At 51.8% G+C, this 18,462-nt stretch overlaps 1 protein-coding gene across 1 annotated transcript in view; it reads left to right on the top strand.

Annotated features, from left to right (window-relative positions):
* kif26ab (kinesin family member 26Ab) overlaps positions 1-18,462 on the top strand; it is a gene marked incomplete at both ends in the record, with an annotated part of 49,754 nt that overhangs the window by 26,342 nt on the left and 4,950 nt on the right. Inside the window, 8 exon segments of the mRNA XM_080550579.1 lie at positions 3,544-3,572; positions 3,575-3,759; positions 6,699-6,792; positions 7,870-8,132; positions 9,964-10,147; positions 12,052-12,211; positions 12,698-12,839; positions 14,329-17,914. Coding sequence (XP_080406705.1) covers positions 3,544-3,572; positions 3,575-3,759; positions 6,699-6,792; positions 7,870-8,132; positions 9,964-10,147; positions 12,052-12,211; positions 12,698-12,839; positions 14,329-17,914 — 4,643 coding nt within the window.

Here is an 18,462-nt window from a genome sequence, read left to right on the forward strand (position 1 = left end):
TTAGACCCACCTGGATGGGATGTCCTCATATGAGCTGCCAGATTTCCACATCGTTGAAGTATCGCTGGGATATCGTGAATCTCCATGAAGAGAGGACTTCATAAACGCCAGTATTATTAAAACTAGCTTCCTCCCGCCCACACCTGAGGTCGACATCTGTGGCGGCCAGCAGGGGATGTTTTTAAAAGGGAAATCACATTGTTTACTGGTTGTCAAGTCCATCACGGCCGGGCTTCCTCTTAATTAATCAGTGTTGTTATGGGAAAGAGAGGCTGTGTGATTGTGTTGTGGGTCCCACAACTGGGGCAGTTTAGAGTCACTGATTCAGATGAGCACGCCAGTTCACGGGTGTGAAACAATGCTTGTTTGAGAGTGCACACACAGACATGCACACACACGCACGAACGCATGCACGCATGCACACACACACACACACACACACACACACACACACGCACACACACACGTTCGAGCAGCCGCAGCCAACACATCTCGGTTGCCAACATTCTTCTGTGTCTGTGTCGGACAATGTTGTCCTCACACTCTTTTCATTTTTTCTCTTTTTTCACAACCTCCGTCGCGCAAAAACAAAACAAACTACGCCGCCGCGCCTAATTGATGCATTGTGGGCATTTTTGCGGGTGTCTGAAACCTGTGAAAAGGGGACAGTTTTTTTGGGTCGCATTCGCTTTTGCATTTGCTGTATTCAAGGCATCTATAATTTTTATCCATTTTATAGCGAACCAGACAGTGTGCTTTTAGTATATTTAGTATCGGGGTACGGGCTTTACGAGGGGTGGGGTGGTGGTGGAGAGGGGTGGAGTGGAGTTGGGCCCACTAATGGATTTTGGGGGGGCATCAAGAGATAGGGGCGGACAGGGCCATTAGCAGAGGGGTCCGAGGTGTGAAAATGCTTCAGAATGCTCCAGCCCCCGACCCACCCCCCCACCCCCTCCCCCCCCCCCCCCCCCCACCCCCCACCCCCCCCCCCGGTATCAGATCTCTGCCAAGGTAAATATAGCTAGAGACATTAGTCGGTCGGCTAGCGCCCAGGAAGGCAGGCCCGGTTGTCACGGAGACCTAGCAGCAGCAGTCATATATGGAAGACCCGGTTTAAATGTCATAGCAAATGTAATTTGCTGGACATATGTACATGTCAGTCACAATAACAGCCCCCACGGAGCACAAAGGGAGTTTGCACCCGGTCTGGAGGGGGGGGGGCATTCGGGAGGGGGGGCTCGCTGGTCGAAACAGGATCACGGACGGACACCAGACATTGTTTCTTAGCCGCCGGAGAGAGAGAGCCTGGATCTGTGGTAATATTTATACACAAGTCAGAGAGGGGGGGGGCTTTTGTGTGTGGGCGTGACTGACAGAGGGAGCAACACACAGGAGATGAAAGAGACAGACCCTGTGTGTGTTAGTCAGGGTTTTGCTTGCTGTTGCAGAAAAAGGGGGAGGGAAAGGGAGGAGGGGGAGAGGGAGGAGTGGGGGAGGGGGCTGTTAGAGTTGTAATTGACTGCTCAAAGTAGTTTTGTTTTTGTGCGATGGAGGGTTTTATCGTCCGAGATTGAATTCTGCCTCAGTGTGTCTGGTTGTTGAGACTCCAGCTGTGTGGAGCCGTAATGGAGGAGAGGGTGAGGAGAGGAGGAGGAGAGGGTGAGGAGAGAGGAGGAGAGGGTGAGGAGAGGGCGAGGAGAGGAGGAGGAGGAGAGGAGGAGGAGAGGTGAGGAGAGTGTAAGGAGAGGAGGAGAGGGTGAGGCTGTGCGGAGGAGAGGAGGAGGAGAGGGTGAGGAGAGGAGGAGGAGAGGGTGAGGAGAGGAGGAGGAGAGGGTGAGGAGAGGAGGAAGAGAGGAGGAGGAGAGGGTGAGGAGAGGAGGAGGAGAGGGTGAGGAGAGGGCGAGGAGAGGAGGAGGAGGAGAGGGTGAGGAGAGGGTGAGGAGAGTGTGAGGAGAGGAGGAGAGGGTGAGGCTGTGCGGAGGAGAGGAGGAGGAGAGGGTGAGGAGAGGAGGAGGAGAGGGTGAGAAGAGGAGGAGGAGAGGGTGAGGAGAGGAGGAGGAGAGGAGGAGGAGAGGGTGAGGCGTGAGGCGTGCTGAAGTGGTGGTCCAGTAGATACTAGGACTTCTACCACCCTGACCCACCCTGGGCTGACAGACCTATCAGCGCCTGCAACACTCTCATCCATATCTGTTACTGACACGAAATGATAGAAAGATGGTTATCACAATAGTGAGGGTAGTGAGATATTTTCTGTTATTTCCATGTGCATTCGCTCAATGATAAGGCAGTCACACACTCCTGCTTGGTGTGTGCCAACAGATGGGGATCAAAGTGTACCATGACATGAGAATCTACTAATCCATATCAGTATGGACATATGGGAGACACGTTTTGACCATCCTAGAGCTCCCAGGGTCAAGACTACAACAACAACAACAACAACAACAACAACAGCATTTTCCTCTGTTCTCTAGCACTGTGACTGATGCATAGTCGATTCACTTACTTAGACAAACGTACTTATTGTAAGTCGCTTTGGATAAAAGCCTCTGATAAATGAATTAAATATAAAATATCTAAATATAGAGTATGCGTGAGAGAGAGAGAGAGAGGGGGGGGGAGGGAGGAGGAGGGAGAGAGAGAGGGGGGGAGGGAGAGAGAGAGGGAGAGAGAGGGAGAGAGAGAGAGAGAGGGAGAGAGAGGGGAGGTTGTAGGCTAAGGAGGGGGGGAGGGAGAGAGAGAGGGAGGGAGAGAGAGAGCGAGAGAGAGAGAGGGAGGGAGAGAGAGAGAGAGAGTGAGAGAGAGGGAGAGAGAGAGAGAAGGGGGAGAGCGAGAGAGAGGGAGAGCGAGGGAGAGAGATAGGGGGGAGGTTGTGGGCTAAGGATAAGGGGGGGGGGCCATATGCTCCCACGCTGCCTGCAGAGCGCGTTGGTCCAGAGAGCAGCCTGCTGGATGGATAATCTCCCCCAGCATGGAGGCCCAAAGTCATTAACGGCCCACATGTACTACTGCTGCTGTGGTCTCAGGTAAAAAAACTGACACCATTAGGGCTCTGTGTGGACCTGGGGAAGGGCAGCTTAACATTCAGTTGAGTCAACACCAGCAGTGCTAGCAGCTAATGTTGTCTTTGTTTACCTCCTCCACCGTCCATCATCACCACCGCTGACATGGTGGACCACCGTGATGATCCATGTTGATCTATGATGTGTATCCAAGTTCCCTGTAGCGTCAGGGGTTTCAGCTAATGTACAGATTCCTCTTAAACCGTCCTGTTGCTGGGTCTACTGCACTCTTGGGTCGTTTTTCTGTGAGCTTATCTTAGTTTTTAGTCGTTTTTTTCTTTGCTCAACCTGAATGGTTATGGCCTGCTGTTCAATGTTGTGTTATCTTTGGATATGTTTGCTTACATGTATGTCATCTGCTACCCCCCCCTCTCTCTCCCTCTCTCTCTATCTCTTTCTCTCTCTCTCTCTCTCTCTCTCTTTCTATCTCTCTCTCTCTCTCTCTACTCCCCCTCTCCCCCCCCCCCCCTCTCTCTCTCAGTGTGAAAGTGATGATGCGTATCTGCCCCTCCCTGGACCCCACGACTCCTCATCCGAGTCCATGTCCTTCCTGAAGGTGGACCCCCGTAAGAAGCAGCTGACCCTGTACGACCCCTCCGTCAGCCCCCACTCCAACTCAGGCCACAGGAGAGCCGCCACCGTGGCCGTGCCAAAGATCTTCGCCTTCGACGCCGTGTTCACCCAGGACGCCTCCCAGGTAAGAGTCTTATGGGCCAGTCGGTCGGTTTCACAGACAGGGTTGCCAGACGAGATTGACAATTTCCAGCCTAACCACAGTCTAGAAACCACTAAATCCACCAAAAACCACCAGCCCAAGACCTATATTGTCAGAAAACTGCGAATTACTATTGGGCAGGTGCCCATCTCCTGCCCCCTAAACTGTAAGTCTATTACCAATGATGTTTGTAAAATGAACAAAACCTGCTCATACATTGTAGGTAGCTACTAGGCTGTGTGTTGTAACTTCACACATTTTGTAACTTGTAACATTTTGATACCGCCTAAATGCTATTTATCCAGCCCAACACGCCCAAATGCTTTTTTCTTCGGCCAGTGTGATCAAAAGTAGCCCATTCGGCAGTAACACGCCCCATCGGGCAATCCTGTTCACAGACAAGGCTTAACACTAGAACACCACATCACCAACTGTCAAATCTTATTTCAAATTGAAAGTGACAGTTAAATCTTTTTTACCTACTATAAGAGCCGCCTCTGGGGTCAAATGACCATAGCCTTTACAATGGGAAGCTGCTATTTACATACAATGAACACTAGTTGGCCTAACCCTTGTAAATTAGCCTGCCTCCTACACAGAAAAACTGCAAAATAGCTTTACACTAGCTTATCCTGATGTGATTTTGAAATGTAAGGATACTGGGTGGTAGAACGCACATATCTAGGAAAAGTCATGAAAGGAGGGTCCTGAAATTTGATCGAGTGCAAAGATATAACATTTATTTTACTCACAGGGTCAAATGACCCCACCCACGGCTCTTCTAGTGTTAAATCACACACTTGCAATGGAAATTCTCCCTATTGAGGATGCTCTTTGGTCTAGGACTAGGCTTGCGTAAGGCTTGTCTGTGAAACCGGGCAGAGGGGTAAATGTGTGTGTTAAATGTGTGTTTGTTTACGTGTGTGTATGTGTGTGTGTGTGTGTGTGTCTGGAGAGGAGGGAGGGGAGGTTATTCTCTCAAGGGCAGCAGGAGGACGTCTTTATATTTACAGGGTGTGGCCAGAGGGGATTAGTAGGAAAATGCCTGTCTTGGCTCAGGACATTCTTCTCAGCGTGAGCTCAACAGCTGGGCCTTTTAACTCTGGGAATGAACTGAATTCAGTCCAGTTATATCTAACCTCTCACTTCATAGTCCAGTTATATCTACCCTCCCCCAGTCCACACCCCTACAAGCCCAGCAGAGGCACGCCAAATTAAGATCAAAGTAGAAGGGGGCAGACACTAAACGACATGTTTACAGTGCTTGATGGTGATTAAGGAGATTGACACACCACAACTACCACAAGACCTCATTCATCATTCAACGTCTTCACAGCCAACATATTGAGAGAGAGAGAGAGAGAGAGAGAGAGAGAGAGCGAGAGAGAGAGAGAGAGAGAGAGCCTCCAGCAAGCTTGTGAGAGCAGTGCAGATCATCAAGCCTTCCTCTCAAGTGCTGGTCTACTTGCCAGATACCGCTTCAGACAGCGGTGACGTGAGACTGGGTTTAGAACCCCTCTATCTGTGACTGAGGGACTGGGTTTAGAACCTCTATCTGTTGGACTGGGTTTAGAACCTCTATCTGTGACTGAGGGACTGGGTTTAGAACCTCTATCTGTGACTGAGGGACTGGGTTTAGAACCTCTATCTGTTGGACTGGGTTTAGAACCTCTATCTGTGATGTGAGACTGGTTTAGAACCTCTATCTGTGATGCGAGACTGGGTTTAGAACCTCTATCTGTGATGTGAGACCGGGTTTAGAACCTCTATCTGTGATGTGAGACTGGGTTTAGAACCTCTATCTGTTGGACTGGGTTTAGAACCTCTATCTGTGATGTGAGACTGGGTTTAGAACCTCTATCTGTGATGTGAGACTGGGTTTAGAACCTCTATCTGTGATGTGAGACTGAATTTAGAACCTCTATCCGTGACTGTAGCGCTGGGTTTAGAACCCCTCTATTTGACTGTAGGGCTGGGTTTAGAACTATATCTCTGACCGTGGGTCTGGGTTTAGAACCTCTATCCATGACTGCAGGACTGAGTTCAGAACCTCTATCCATTACTGCAGGAGTGGTTCCAGAACCTCTATCCATTACTGCAGGACTGGTTCCAGAACCTCTATCCATTACTGCAGGACTGGTTCCAGAACCTCTATCCATTACCGCGGGACTGGGTTTAGAACCTCTATCCGTTACAGCAGGTCTGGGTTTAGAACCTATATCTTTGACCGTAGGACTGGGTTTAGAACCTCTATCTCTGACCATATCTCTGACTCATATCCATTACTGAGGGACTGGGTTTAGAACCTGAGAACCCGTTCTCCTCTCCAGTCAGCCAGATGAGCGAGTCAGTACCGCTGCTGTTGCTCCAGCAGAGCTGAGGCAGGGCTAGCGTGACAGGGGCTGCAGGCTAACAGTAGCAGCAAGCTGTCTGCCTGTAAGAGGCCTTGTTTGCTCTGTGATGGAGGAGGGGATCGCTGCTGCAGAAGCCCCTGCCCCAGTGGACCTGATGCTGAAACAGATTGTTAAGATGAGCCGTCGCACGTTGCAGCACACAACATACGAAGGCGACGCTCGCTGAATGAGTGATGAGAGGCGTTTTCACTGAAGCTAGCCTATGTTTGTTAGCTAGGATGAGAAATAGGGTATTGTTTGTGGTGTGATTGGGGATTTTTTTGTCACAAAACAAGGAATTTCTAGGTTCCATGTCTAGGTTCGTGTATGCTGTCTGTATGTTGTCTCACATCGTTTGGGAAGGAAAGCCAAACTGAAACATTTGAATTTGTTTGATGGGACTTGTGTTATTGTAATGATTTGATGATATTCTTTTTTGCATGTACTGTAGTGTGTTTATGTTGTGTAAAATGGCCTCTAACACACCTCTCTCCGCTCTCCTCTCTCTGTGTGTCTGTGTGTGTCCAGGCGGAGGTGTGCTCAGGGACGGTGGCCGAGGTCATCCAGTCGGTGGTGAACGGTGCGGACGGATGCATCTTCTGCTTCGGCCACGTCAAGCTGGGTAAGCTCCACCCCCCTAAGCTCCTCCACCAAGCTCCGCCCCCCTCCACCCATCCTGAAACTAGGCGAGGGCTTTTGTCAGCCTAAGAAAACTCTCCACCACTTCCTTTTGTTAGCTGCATTTGATGTCCACAAATGGCTTAGAGGTGCACTCAAGTGGGAGGGAGGAGAGTGGGAGGGGAGGGGAGGGGAGGAGAGGAGAGGAGAGGAGGGAGAGGAGAGTGGGAGAGGAGAGGAGAAGAGAGGACAGGAGAGGAGAGGAGAAGAGAGGAGGGGAGAGGAGAGGAGAGGAGAGGAGGAGAGGAGAAGAGAAGAGAGGAGAGTGAGTGGGAAGAGGAGGAGGAAGTGTGTGTGGGGGGGGGGGGGTGCAGTCTTCTGCCAAGAGGCTTCAGGGCCGTTTTTGTAATTAGAAATTCTGTAATTGACAGTGTCTGAAGGGTGTTTTTCCTCCCTGCTTCGCTGCTCCACCAATATAATTTACCTCAGAATTACTACTTCTGATATATGTCTGAGTACGGCTCCTTAGGTCACTTTCTTATTTCATTTGGCATTCATAATAATGGGATGTCACCTTGGAAATCCCATCACTAGCTAGCTAGCACTGGATTTTCTAATCAGTCGTTGTTATAACCCGTTGACCATTTCTCGCCCCTCTCTCACCTATTTTCGTTCCTGAGAGCTTATTAGAGAGAAAGTCACTTCAGTTTTCTTTCAGGGAGGAAAACGAGAAGCAGGCTGGGACTGACACATTCATGCACCAGGCCTGTTTAGTGAATATCCCTCCCTCCCTCCGCCCCCTCCCTCTCCCCCACCCCCTTCTTTCTCCCCCCCCCCCCCCCCCCCACCCTCTCATCCTCTCCTCCTCCTCCCTCCCCGTACCCTCTTTCTCTCCTCCTCCCCCCACCCCTCCTCCCCCTCCTCACCCCTCATCCTCTCCCTCCCTCCCCTCTTCCTCTCCTCCCCCCTCCCCCCTCCCCCGACCCTCTCATCCTCTCCTCTCCCTCCTCCCCGCACCCCCTCTTCCTCCACCCCTCTTCCTCCCTCCTCCCTCCCCCCCCCTCCCCTGCTCCCCCACCAGCAAAACTACACCATGATCGCAGCGACGCCTCCGCCCAGAGCCTTGGCATCGCGCCCTGCGCCATCTCCTGGCTGTTCAGGCTGATCAACGAGCGCAGGGAGAAGACGGGCACGCGCTTCAGCGTGCGCGTGTCGGCGGTGGAGATCTACGGGAAGGAGGAGGAGCTGACGGACCTCCTGGCCGAGGCGTCCACGACGGGCAGCCTGCAGGACGGACAGTCCCCCGGGGTCTACCTGCGCGAGGACCCCATCTGTGGCACTCAGGTGAGAGGAGGAGAGAGAGAGAGAGAGAGAGAGAGAGAGAGAGAGAGAGAGAGAGAGAGAGAGAGAGAGAGAGAGAGAGAGAGAGAGAGAGAGAGAGAGAGAGAGAGAGAAGAGAGAGAGAGAGAGAGAGAGAGAGAGAGAGAGAGAGAGAGAGAGAGGAGGGTTGCCAGACAGATTGCCTGTTTTGTTTTGTTTGTTCCCGAATCCTTTCGTCTTCTTCTTTGTTCTCTTCTCTCTCCCCCCCTCCTTCCTCCCTCCCCTCTTTTCTCTCTCTCCCCCTCCTCTCTCTCTCTCTTTCTCTCTCTTTCTCTCTCTCCCTCCCTCTCTCTCTTCCTCTCTCTCTCTCTCACTCTCCCCTCCCTCTCTCTCTCTCTCTTTCTCTCTCTCTTTCTCTCTCTCTCCATCCCTCTCTCTCTCTTTCTCTCTCTCCCCTCCCTCTCTCTCTCTCTTTCTCTCTCTCCCTCCCTCTCTCTCTTCCTCTCTCTCTCTCTCTCTCACTCTCCCCTCCCTCTCTCCCTCTCTTTCTGCCCCCCTTCTCCCCTCCTCCCCTCTTTTTTCTCTCTTTCTCTCTTTATGGTTTACGTTAGCGACTGTGTGTGTATTGATCTGATTCCCTACGATCATCTCACCTCAGAAGATTTTACTCTCCACCTCAAAAGATTATTTTTTCCACCTCTCGTCTTGTGTTGTGTTTCATCTCCCAGGTCTTACCCCCCCCCCTAAGTGTACTGGGTCAGTGTTGTGTTGCCCTGTCCTACACTCATACTCTATAATCCTTAGTTCTTTATTATTTTTATATTTTTCCACCAAAGCCATCCGCGGTATTGACGGTTTTCTCCATACCTTTCTATCGACTCCTCTGTCATCCTCCATCAGCGTCTATTAGCCCTGCCCCCCCCTCACCAGCACAATGGGAGTTGTTTGGGGGGGGGTAGGGGGTTTGGGGGGGGGGGGGTAGGGGGGTTGCAGGGGTTGGAGGGAAGAGGGGGGGGGGAGGCACTGACAGGTGTTGCCGTCAGATGTTGTTTTTTTGGGGCTCTGTGTGGACTGGGACTTCAAAGGCAGCCTGGAGGAGTCCTGTGAACCTCCTCCTCTCTGCTCCTCCGCCTCCTGCTCTTAGAAACCATGGCTGAGCCCCCTCCTCAACGCCCCCCCCGCTACCTTCTCCCCCTCCTCCCTGTCTCCCACTCCCCCTCCACTGAGCCTCCCCCTCACCCCTTCTCCCTCTCTCCCTGTCTCCCACTCCCCTACCCACTCTCTCCCTTGCTCCCTATCACCCCCTCTTCCTTCTCCTCTCTCCCTCTCTCCCACTCCCGTCCCCTCCTCTCCCTTCTCCCCTCTATCTGTCTCCCACTCCCCTACCCACTCTCTCCCTTTCTCCCTATCGCCCCCTCTCCTTCTCCTCTCTCCCTCTCTCCCTCCCCCTCCTCTCCCTTCTCCCCTCTCCCTGTCTCCCACTCCCCTCCCCACTCTCTCCCTTCCTCCCTATCGCCCACCCCTATCCCCCCCCCCCCCACCCCTCACCATATCCCCCCACCACCACCACATCCGTGTTGAGGGAAGTGGCCCTGCCTTCTGCCCCTCCATTACGCCCCCTAATCCCCCTCCCTATGTGTGCATATCTGTTTCTCTAATTGCCCCCGAGACCCAATCTAATGGGCAAGAAATGTGTGCCTGGGTCCAATTAAACCGGCTCCCCTCTCTCTCTCTCTCTTCTACCTCTGTTCCCCTCTCCCTCCTTCCTGTTCCTCTAACCCCTATGCTCACTCTCTCTCTCTCTCTCTCCCTCCCCTCCCCTCCCCTCCCTCCCCTGCCCTCCCTCCCCCTTCAGCTCCAGAACCAGAGTGAGCTTCGCGCCCCCACGGCAGAGAAGGCAGCCTTCTTCCTGGACGCGGCCATCGCAGCGCGCAGCACCAGCAGGCCCGACGCGGACGAGGAGGACCGGCGCAACTCCCACATGCTGTTCACCCTGCACATCTACCAGTACCGCATGGAGAAGAGCGGCAAGGGAGGGAGTGAGTACTGCTGCTACTATTACTGCCACTATTACTACTACAAGTGTTAGTACTACCACTACTACTGTTACTAATACACTATTACTACTACTACTACTACTACTACTACTACTACTACTACTACTACTACTACTACTACTACTACTATTACTGCTACTACTACTACTACTACTACTACTACTACTACTACTACTACTACTACTACTACTACTATTACTACTACTACTACTACTACTGCCACTATTATTATTACTACTACTACTGCTACTATTACAAGTGTAAGTACTACTATTACTACTATTACTACTATTACTACTACTACTACTACTACTACTACTACTACTACTACTACTACTACTACTACTACTACTACTATTATTGCTACTATTACTACTACTACTACTACTACTACTACTACTACTATTATTGCTACTATTACTACTACTACTACTACTCCTACTACTACTACTACTACTACTACTACTACTACTACTACTACTACTACTACTACTACTACTACTACTACTACTACTACTACTACACTATTACTACTGTTAGTACCTACCACTGCTATGTCCACCTGTTAGGTTCTTGCACAAAGGATGAATCCCTTTCATCTCCAGAACAGAAAAAAATAAACATCAAAATTAACGGCTAATTACGGACTTCATGTAATCATGCCAAGAAATGAAAATTACAGTCGTTTAACGATGACCGCTTTATTATATTCCAGAAATGATAGTGTAGCCAAGTAGCTAGCTGGTGTGTAATTCCTCAAATCAGTTGCTACTGCTGATTATAGCTATGTGCCCAGGTACCTGTCACTGGCAGCCCTGCCACCGTCATCACAACAGGAGAAGCTGAGCTGAGGGTTGGATGGCGGATAATACCTGAATGAATCTGAATGGCTAACAAGTCTCTAGTCTGTTATTTGGAGTGTTTATGGACACTTATGGCACCTCAGCTCGCACGCTGGCCCCCCGTCTGTAAAAAAAAGAGACAGGTTTTGCATTCATGTATTGTGCTGCCTAGGGAGCGAACGAGCGCTTGAAGCGCTCAATTTCTAAGTCTTGCTGACAAGAGTTTAATGGTTCGCCGCCGCTGCCTCGTCTGAAAGTCTGTAATCTTCTACAATCATGTGAAACAATGTAACTGTGACCTACATAACAATGCGCCGCTCCTCTCAACTGGACCGAGCACAAACCCCCTTTCACTATGTTTAAAGACATCACAGCTAGGATCGTTTTGATACCAAATCCAGCAACCTAGTAATCTAGTCCGCCTATTGTTTTGTTTTGTTGTACGTATGCGACAGAACAGGATGCGATTAGTCTAGATTTATGTGTCTGGTAGGAGTTTACCTGTCTGTTAGAAACGGAGGCACTCATCTCACCTAGATTTGAATCACCTCAGACCGTGACAGGATTACTCATGAATAAATCACACAGCCAGCCGTGTCAGCTGCCAGCGCCGCCAGCCTGGGCTGGTCTGGGGGGGCTGTGTCACTCCTGCTGACGTTAGGGCGCAGCGTCGAGGAGGGAGAGAGAGCTGACTGACTGACTTCAGAGGGAGGGAGTGTCTATGCAGGCAGAGAGATACAGTATATAACCTCACCTGTCTCCTTTCTCTGTGGTCTGACTGACTTCAGAAGGGAGGGAGTGTCTATGCAGAGAGATACAGTATATAACCTCAACTGTCCACTTTCTCTGTGTTTGGAGTCACGGAGCGCTGACTGACTTCAGAGGGAGTGTCTGTGTAGAGATATACTGTATATAACCTCACCTGTCTCCTCCTCTGGCGTCTGACTGACTTTCAGAGGGAGGGAGTGTATATGCAGGCAGAGATATACAGTATATAACCTCCTCACCTGTCTCCTCCTCACCTGTCTCCTCTATCGTCGGCAGTGTCGGGCGGTCGCAGCAGGTTGCACCTCATCGACCTGGGGAGCTGCGAGAAGGTGCTGAGCAAGAGTCGGGACGGCGGCGGCGGCCTGTGTCTGTCCCTCAACGCGTTGGGGAACGTCATCATGGCGCTAGCCAACGGAGCTAAGCATGTCCCGTACAGGTAAGGGTCACTACGGTACTTTCTATACCTACCTGGAAGCTTACGCACAGATACCGATACTGATACTGAGAAGTCAAAGAATGTCAACAGAATGTTTGAGGCAAGTTAGCGCATGTAGATTTTTTTCTTTACTGTTAAACCGGCTGGTTATCTGCCTGGTGTAGACTTGGTTGTGTCTCAGCAATGCAGCTTGCGGTCGTATGAGGTTGTAACTGATGAATGAATGAAGACAAATTATTCTGATTTTGGGGGAAGAGACATACATATAATTTGGGAGATGTAGTTCCAGTAGGTAGTGTAAAAGGGGAAAGTCAGAGGAAATGTAATATGAGGTAATACTACTTGGTGTAAAGTGAATTAAAACCAAGTTGCTATGGTTTCTTGTCATTGTTTGTTTGTTTGTTTTCATTTCTTGAACAGTGGTGGTAATGATGGGGTGTGTGGACATAGAATTGAATTGAATGGAATGGAATGGAATGGAATTTAATGGAAGGAGTCTCTTGGGAACATAAACTGCAGAACGACGATGATCGCCCACATCTCTGACTCCCCTGCCAACCACGCTGACTCACTCACCACCATCCAGCTGGCGTCGCGCATCCACCGCATGAGGAAGAAGAAGTCCAAGGTCTGTCAGGACTTGAGTCGCTTCCTCACTGAACACAGCTGATTGTATAACAATATTATTTGTCACAATAGTGGCTAATTATCCAGCCCGAGCATCACAATCCTTTTTTTAAATGCGATTTGTTATATAAAAATATTTTGTATACATACTGTACAGACTACCAAGGTACCAAAGCAGTAGGTTACATTTTCTGGTTACATTTTCTGCAAATATACAGTATGCATTGTATTACAATAGTATCGTTATTGTGACCCATGTGTCGTGATGCGTATCGTCAATACCCAGCCCTAATTGTATAATTACATCCTATAGATATTCTGTGAGCAGTTAGTATATCAGCCCGTTTATTGAGAATGTTAGTGACAGTTGGTTATTAGTGACAGTTGGTTGTTTGGGGCAGTTGGTTATTAGTGACAGTTGGTTGTTTGTGACAGTAGGTTGTTTGTGACAGTAGGTTGTTTGTGACAGTAGGTTGTTTGTGACAGTAGGTTGTTTGTGACAGTTGGTTGTTTGTGACAGTAGGTTGTTTGTGACAGTAGGTTGTTTGTGACAGTTGATTGTTTGTCACCGTAGGTTGTTTGTGACAGTAGGCTGTTTGTGGCAGTTGGTTGTTTGTGACAGTTGGTTGTTAGTGACAGTAGGTTGTTTGTGACAGTTGGTTGTTAGTGACAGTAGGTTGTTTGTGACAGTTGGTTGTTTGTGACAGTTGGTTGTTAGTGACAGTTGGTTGTTTGTGGCAGTTGGTTGTTTTGTTGCACTTACTTATGTGATGAGGAAGAATCTTGGCTCACATTGAATCAGCAGGGATACTAGATGTATTATGAGACCGTAGCGAAATAGGTTTTACCCATTCTCCATCTCTCACGGTATGAATAATTGAGGCTTTGGAAAAGCCCTCGCTAGTGTAACTTAGACGCCATCGAATGGAATAAATCTGTGCTTCTGCTAATGAAAGGTTGTTAGTGCAATAATTCAGAGCTAGTTTTCCTTGGCTCCTCCACACATAATCATGTAATCAATAGTGTTGCCTAAGGATGTGTGTAATGCACGCTCTGGGATTAGGGAAATATATGCCCCTGATCATTAGGTGGGATGACAGCATGTATTTATTCAAACCATAATTATGATGCACTCCACACACACCAATTCATATTATTGACATTAATTTCAGTCTGCCTATCGATGTGCACTTTTGACCTTTAAATGTATCGACTTTGCAACTTTAAAAGGAATTTATAGTGGCCTTGTCATCGATTTTTCACCCTGAATTAATTCAGAAACTGTAATTAACTATACAGTGCAGGAATTGTATACGGGAAATGCTGGAAAAATCGTTTTTTTAATGATAATAACTTCATCATCATAATAATTTAAATCTAAAATACCATCGCTATCATTTAATGCTGTCTTTTGCTAACCTAAATCACCATGCACATTTCCTCCACAGTAACTGTAACTTCCTGTATCTCTCTTCTTCTCTTTCTCTCAGTATGCCTCCAGTTCATCTGGAGGGGAGAGCTCGTGCGAGGAAGGGCGTATCCGCCGGCCGCCCCACCTCCGACCCTTCCACCCCAGGACTGTGGCCCTGGACCCGGACCTGCCCTCGCTGCTCAGCGACCCAGACTACTCCTCCAGCAGCGAGCAGTCCTGCGACACCGTCATCTACGTGGGCAAAGGCGGGGGCGCCATCTCCGACAGGGACCTCAGCGACAACGAGGGCCCCCCGGCCTTCGTCCCCATCATACCCTCCCTCAACAGGAAGCGTAACGGGAAAGAGGGCGGTGGCGGCGGCGGCCCGTTCGACAGAGACCACTTCTTCAAGTGCAACACGTTCGCCGAGCTGCAGGAGCGGCTGGAATGTATCGACGGCAGCGAGGAGCCCACGGCTTTCGTCGGAGAGGGGGGGGGCGCTGGGGGGAGCCCCAAGACAGACAGTCGTGGTGCCGTAAAGCCCAATGAAGGGCAGGGAGGCTCGGTTTCCCCAAAGACTGTAATGAAGGCCTCCTCATCCTCCTCCCAGGAGAGCATCTCGCCCAAACTAGCCCCCAAATGTCCGGTGGCGGCGCCTCAGCCTACCGGCAGCTCCCACCTCATCACGTCTCAACCGGAACATTCCAAGGCAAGGCAAGGCGGCAGCCCCTCAGACAGGGGGGGGGTGGCGGCGCCGGAGAGCGTGTGCAGAACTAGCGCTGACGGCGAGAAGCTGTTAGCGACCGAGGCTAGTCCAAACAAACAGTGTGTGGCCACGGCGGCAACAGCCTCGGAACCCGTGGTAAGGGAGAAGGTCTACTTCAACAAGAAGCCCTTACCCAAGCCGGCTCCCCCTCCCCCACAGCAGAGGGACCCCTGGAGGGGGAACGGAGACTCAGAGGAGAGGTCCACCACCAGGATGCCCCCCGTCGGAATGAGCCATCAAGCCATGAAACGGGGGGGAGGGGAACCCGGGGGGTCCCACCACCTGCGCTCCACCATGAGGGAGCGGTGCCTGGACAGAGACATCGTCAGAGCCACCGTCACCCTGCAGCAACCCGTGGAGCTCAACGGGGAGGACGAGCTGGTGTTCACGGTGGTGGAGGAGCTGTCCATCGGCAGCTTCATGGCTTCCAACGGCCGCCCCTCCAGCATCATCAGCTTCAACAGCGACTGCTCCCTGCAGGCCCTGGCCTCGGGCTCGCGGCCCGTCAGCATCATCAGCAGCATCAACGACGAGTTCGACGCCTACACGTCGTACACGCATGCTGCCATGGGGGGGGGGTCGTCATCAGAGATGATCAACATCGAGATGGTCGCTCCCCTGCAGGAGGACGCCTATGTGTATGTGGGCAGCAGCAGGGGGTCCTCCATCAGCTCCTGGCTGAGCGAGGTGAGCGTCTGCACCCTGGAGAGCGAGGGGGGGGCTGCGCACTCCTCCGCAGACGTGTTCCTCCCCCCGCAGGCGAAGCACGTCGGCCCGGAGGGCACCTTCTACTTGGATTCCCTCGGAATGTTCCATACCCCGGAGTCGTCCCCGAGGGACGTCAAGAACTCCCTCAACGACAGCGGCTTTAGCTTCTCCGAGCTGGACAGCGACAGCGCCAGCTCTAGCAACAACAAACTGTCTCTGAAAAAGTGCTCCCCTCCCCCGGCCTCTTCTTCTCCCCAGCCAGCCAAAGCATCCCTCAGATTCCCGTCATCCAAAACGGCTAAAGTGAGCTCTCTCGCCTCCTCCTCCTCCTCCCAACCCGCGCAGGGCAACCTGAACATAGTCCACTCTAGTCTTCCCAGGAAAATGAAACCTACCTCATCCATCCCCCATAGCAGTAGCAGCAGCAGCAGTAGTTGCGCGCCCCACCAGAGACAACAGGACGGCGGCAGGCCTCAGGAGGACCCGTGGCAGCGCATGGACAACCGCTCTGAACCTCAATTTCTCTCAGAACCCCCCCCACTCGCCACCAGCAAGCTCCCTCCCAAAAACTCCTCCCTCAGTGCTATTCCCTCCCGGAAAGTCGGCGTGAACAGCAACAGCATACCTCGGCCACCCAAGGCGCAGCAGGCGTCTACCTCAGCCCAGAGGGTGGTTGACGGCTGTGAGAAATCTGCCAGCAGCAGCAGCAAGAAAGCGGCGGAGCCCCCTGTAAGTAAGATGCCTCAGTTCAGACGAGGGGCCACCACTCTCGGAACAGTGCCTGTCATTCACTCCTCCTCCCAGGAATCCAAGGGAGGATACACACAGGACATCGCCGCCGTCTCGACCGGCAGTCTCAAGTTCTCCTCTCTGGGGAAGAACACCAAGGCCAACGGTCAGAAAACATCGACAGCGAGCATGCTGCCCAAACCTGGCTGTACGTCCCCTCCTCCTCTCCCTCCGGTGCGCAAGTCCAGTCTGGACCAGAAGAACCGGTCCCTGCTGCCACAAAGTAGTGCCTTAAAGTCCTCGTACGCAGGGGATGCAGGGAGGGCCTCGGCAGCCAGTAGGGGGGCGGCGGTGTCGGAGGACGAGCTGGAGGTCCGCCTCAGAGGAGGCGACTCCAACAGCCTCAAGACCTCCAGCCTCAAATCCGACTACTCTAAAGCCACGTCTAGTCTGAAGGCAGCCAGAGGGGCCAGAGGAGGAGGAGGAGGAGAAGCTGGGGGGCAGCAGCATTACGGCAGTCAGATGTCCCTGGAGAGGTGCGAGAGCTTGTCCTTTGTTGGCTCCAGTCGACCCGTGCTCAGTCGAGAGAACAGCGGGACCAGTCTGGGCAGCAACAGCGGCAAATCCAGCCGGTCCATTCCCAGATTCGGGCTCCCCAACTCGACCAGCTCCCCCATAGCTACCTCCCCCTCGTCATCCCCCTGCGGAGCCCCAGGTGCTCTAGGTAAACCCGGGCAGGTTAAAACTGGCGTTAACCCCAGAACGATAGGAGGAGGAACAGTCAACGGAGGAAGTAAGGCCCGCACACTGTCAGCCAACAACTCCAAGGGCCTCAGCTCCTCCACCAAGTCCCTGGTAGCTCCGGGGGGAGGGACCGCCAGGAACCCCAACGCTAACCTCCCCCCGACCGGAAAGACCTCCTCCTCCGGCCCTCGAGGAGGAGCCACAGCCGGCAACACGGTCAACAACAAGCCCGTGCGGGGCACCATCATGGGCACCAAGCAGGCCATGCGGGCCGCCAACAGCCGGGTGAGCGAGCTAGCGTCCGGCAGCAGCGCGTCCGGCAAACACCTAAGAGGATCCGGAGACTCGGACAGTGGCAACGACAGCAGCGGGGTGAACGCGGGCGACGACAAGTCCTCCTCCTCCAGCCCCCCCTCCTCCGCGGCGGCCGCCATGCTGCCCTCCCCTTACAGCAAGATCACGGCCCCCAGGCGGCCCCAGCGCTACAGCAGCGGCCACGGCAGCGACAACAGCAGCGTGCTGAGCGGGGAGCTGCCCCCCGCCATGGGCCGCACGGCGCTGTTCTACCACAGCGGGGGCAGCAGCGGGTACGAGAGCATGATCCGGGACAGCGAGGCTACGGGCAGCGCGTCCTCGGCCCACGACTCCATGAGTGAGAGCGGCATGTCCTCCTCGGGCCGGGCCAGGAGCTCCAAGTCCCCCAAGAAGAGGTCCAACGGTAAGAGAGAAAGATATGTTATATCGTTAGCCTCATAGCATAATATAAGTAATATTTTGGCCAAATTGAGATATCTGCCTAACTCTACTCTCCTAACACTGTTGATTCACTGTCCATTATTGCCTATGCCATCAGCCTATCAGAATGCTTGTTACATTCCAAAATCACTATCTGCTAAGTCATCTCTTTGACATAGGAATTTTTGACACTACATACAAAGATGGCTCGGCTGACCACGATTGAAGCATGACTTCACCTCATAGTAATTATACTATGAGACTAACGATATGTCACACATTCTAATGCTTTGGTCATCATGTCGGGATCTGATGTAATGATCTGACTTTTCTTTCGAAAGATGTGAATGAATATATTTCTGCATTGTTGAAAATCAATGACACGTCACTAGTCAACTAACACAGGCACAGCTTGTTTTGTGAGCCTGCTAACAATGTAAAGTAGTGTTATAGTTAACTAGGTAGCAGTGGGGATTACTCACCCAATCCATTGTGTTGCAGCATTTTCGCTTGACTAGCAAGTTTGTGTTA

This window comes from Nansenia antarctica, assembly GCF_963989245.1.
Source record: "Nansenia antarctica genome assembly, chromosome: 1".
Taxonomy (NCBI): domain Eukaryota; kingdom Metazoa; phylum Chordata; class Actinopteri; order Argentiniformes; family Microstomatidae; genus Nansenia; species Nansenia antarctica.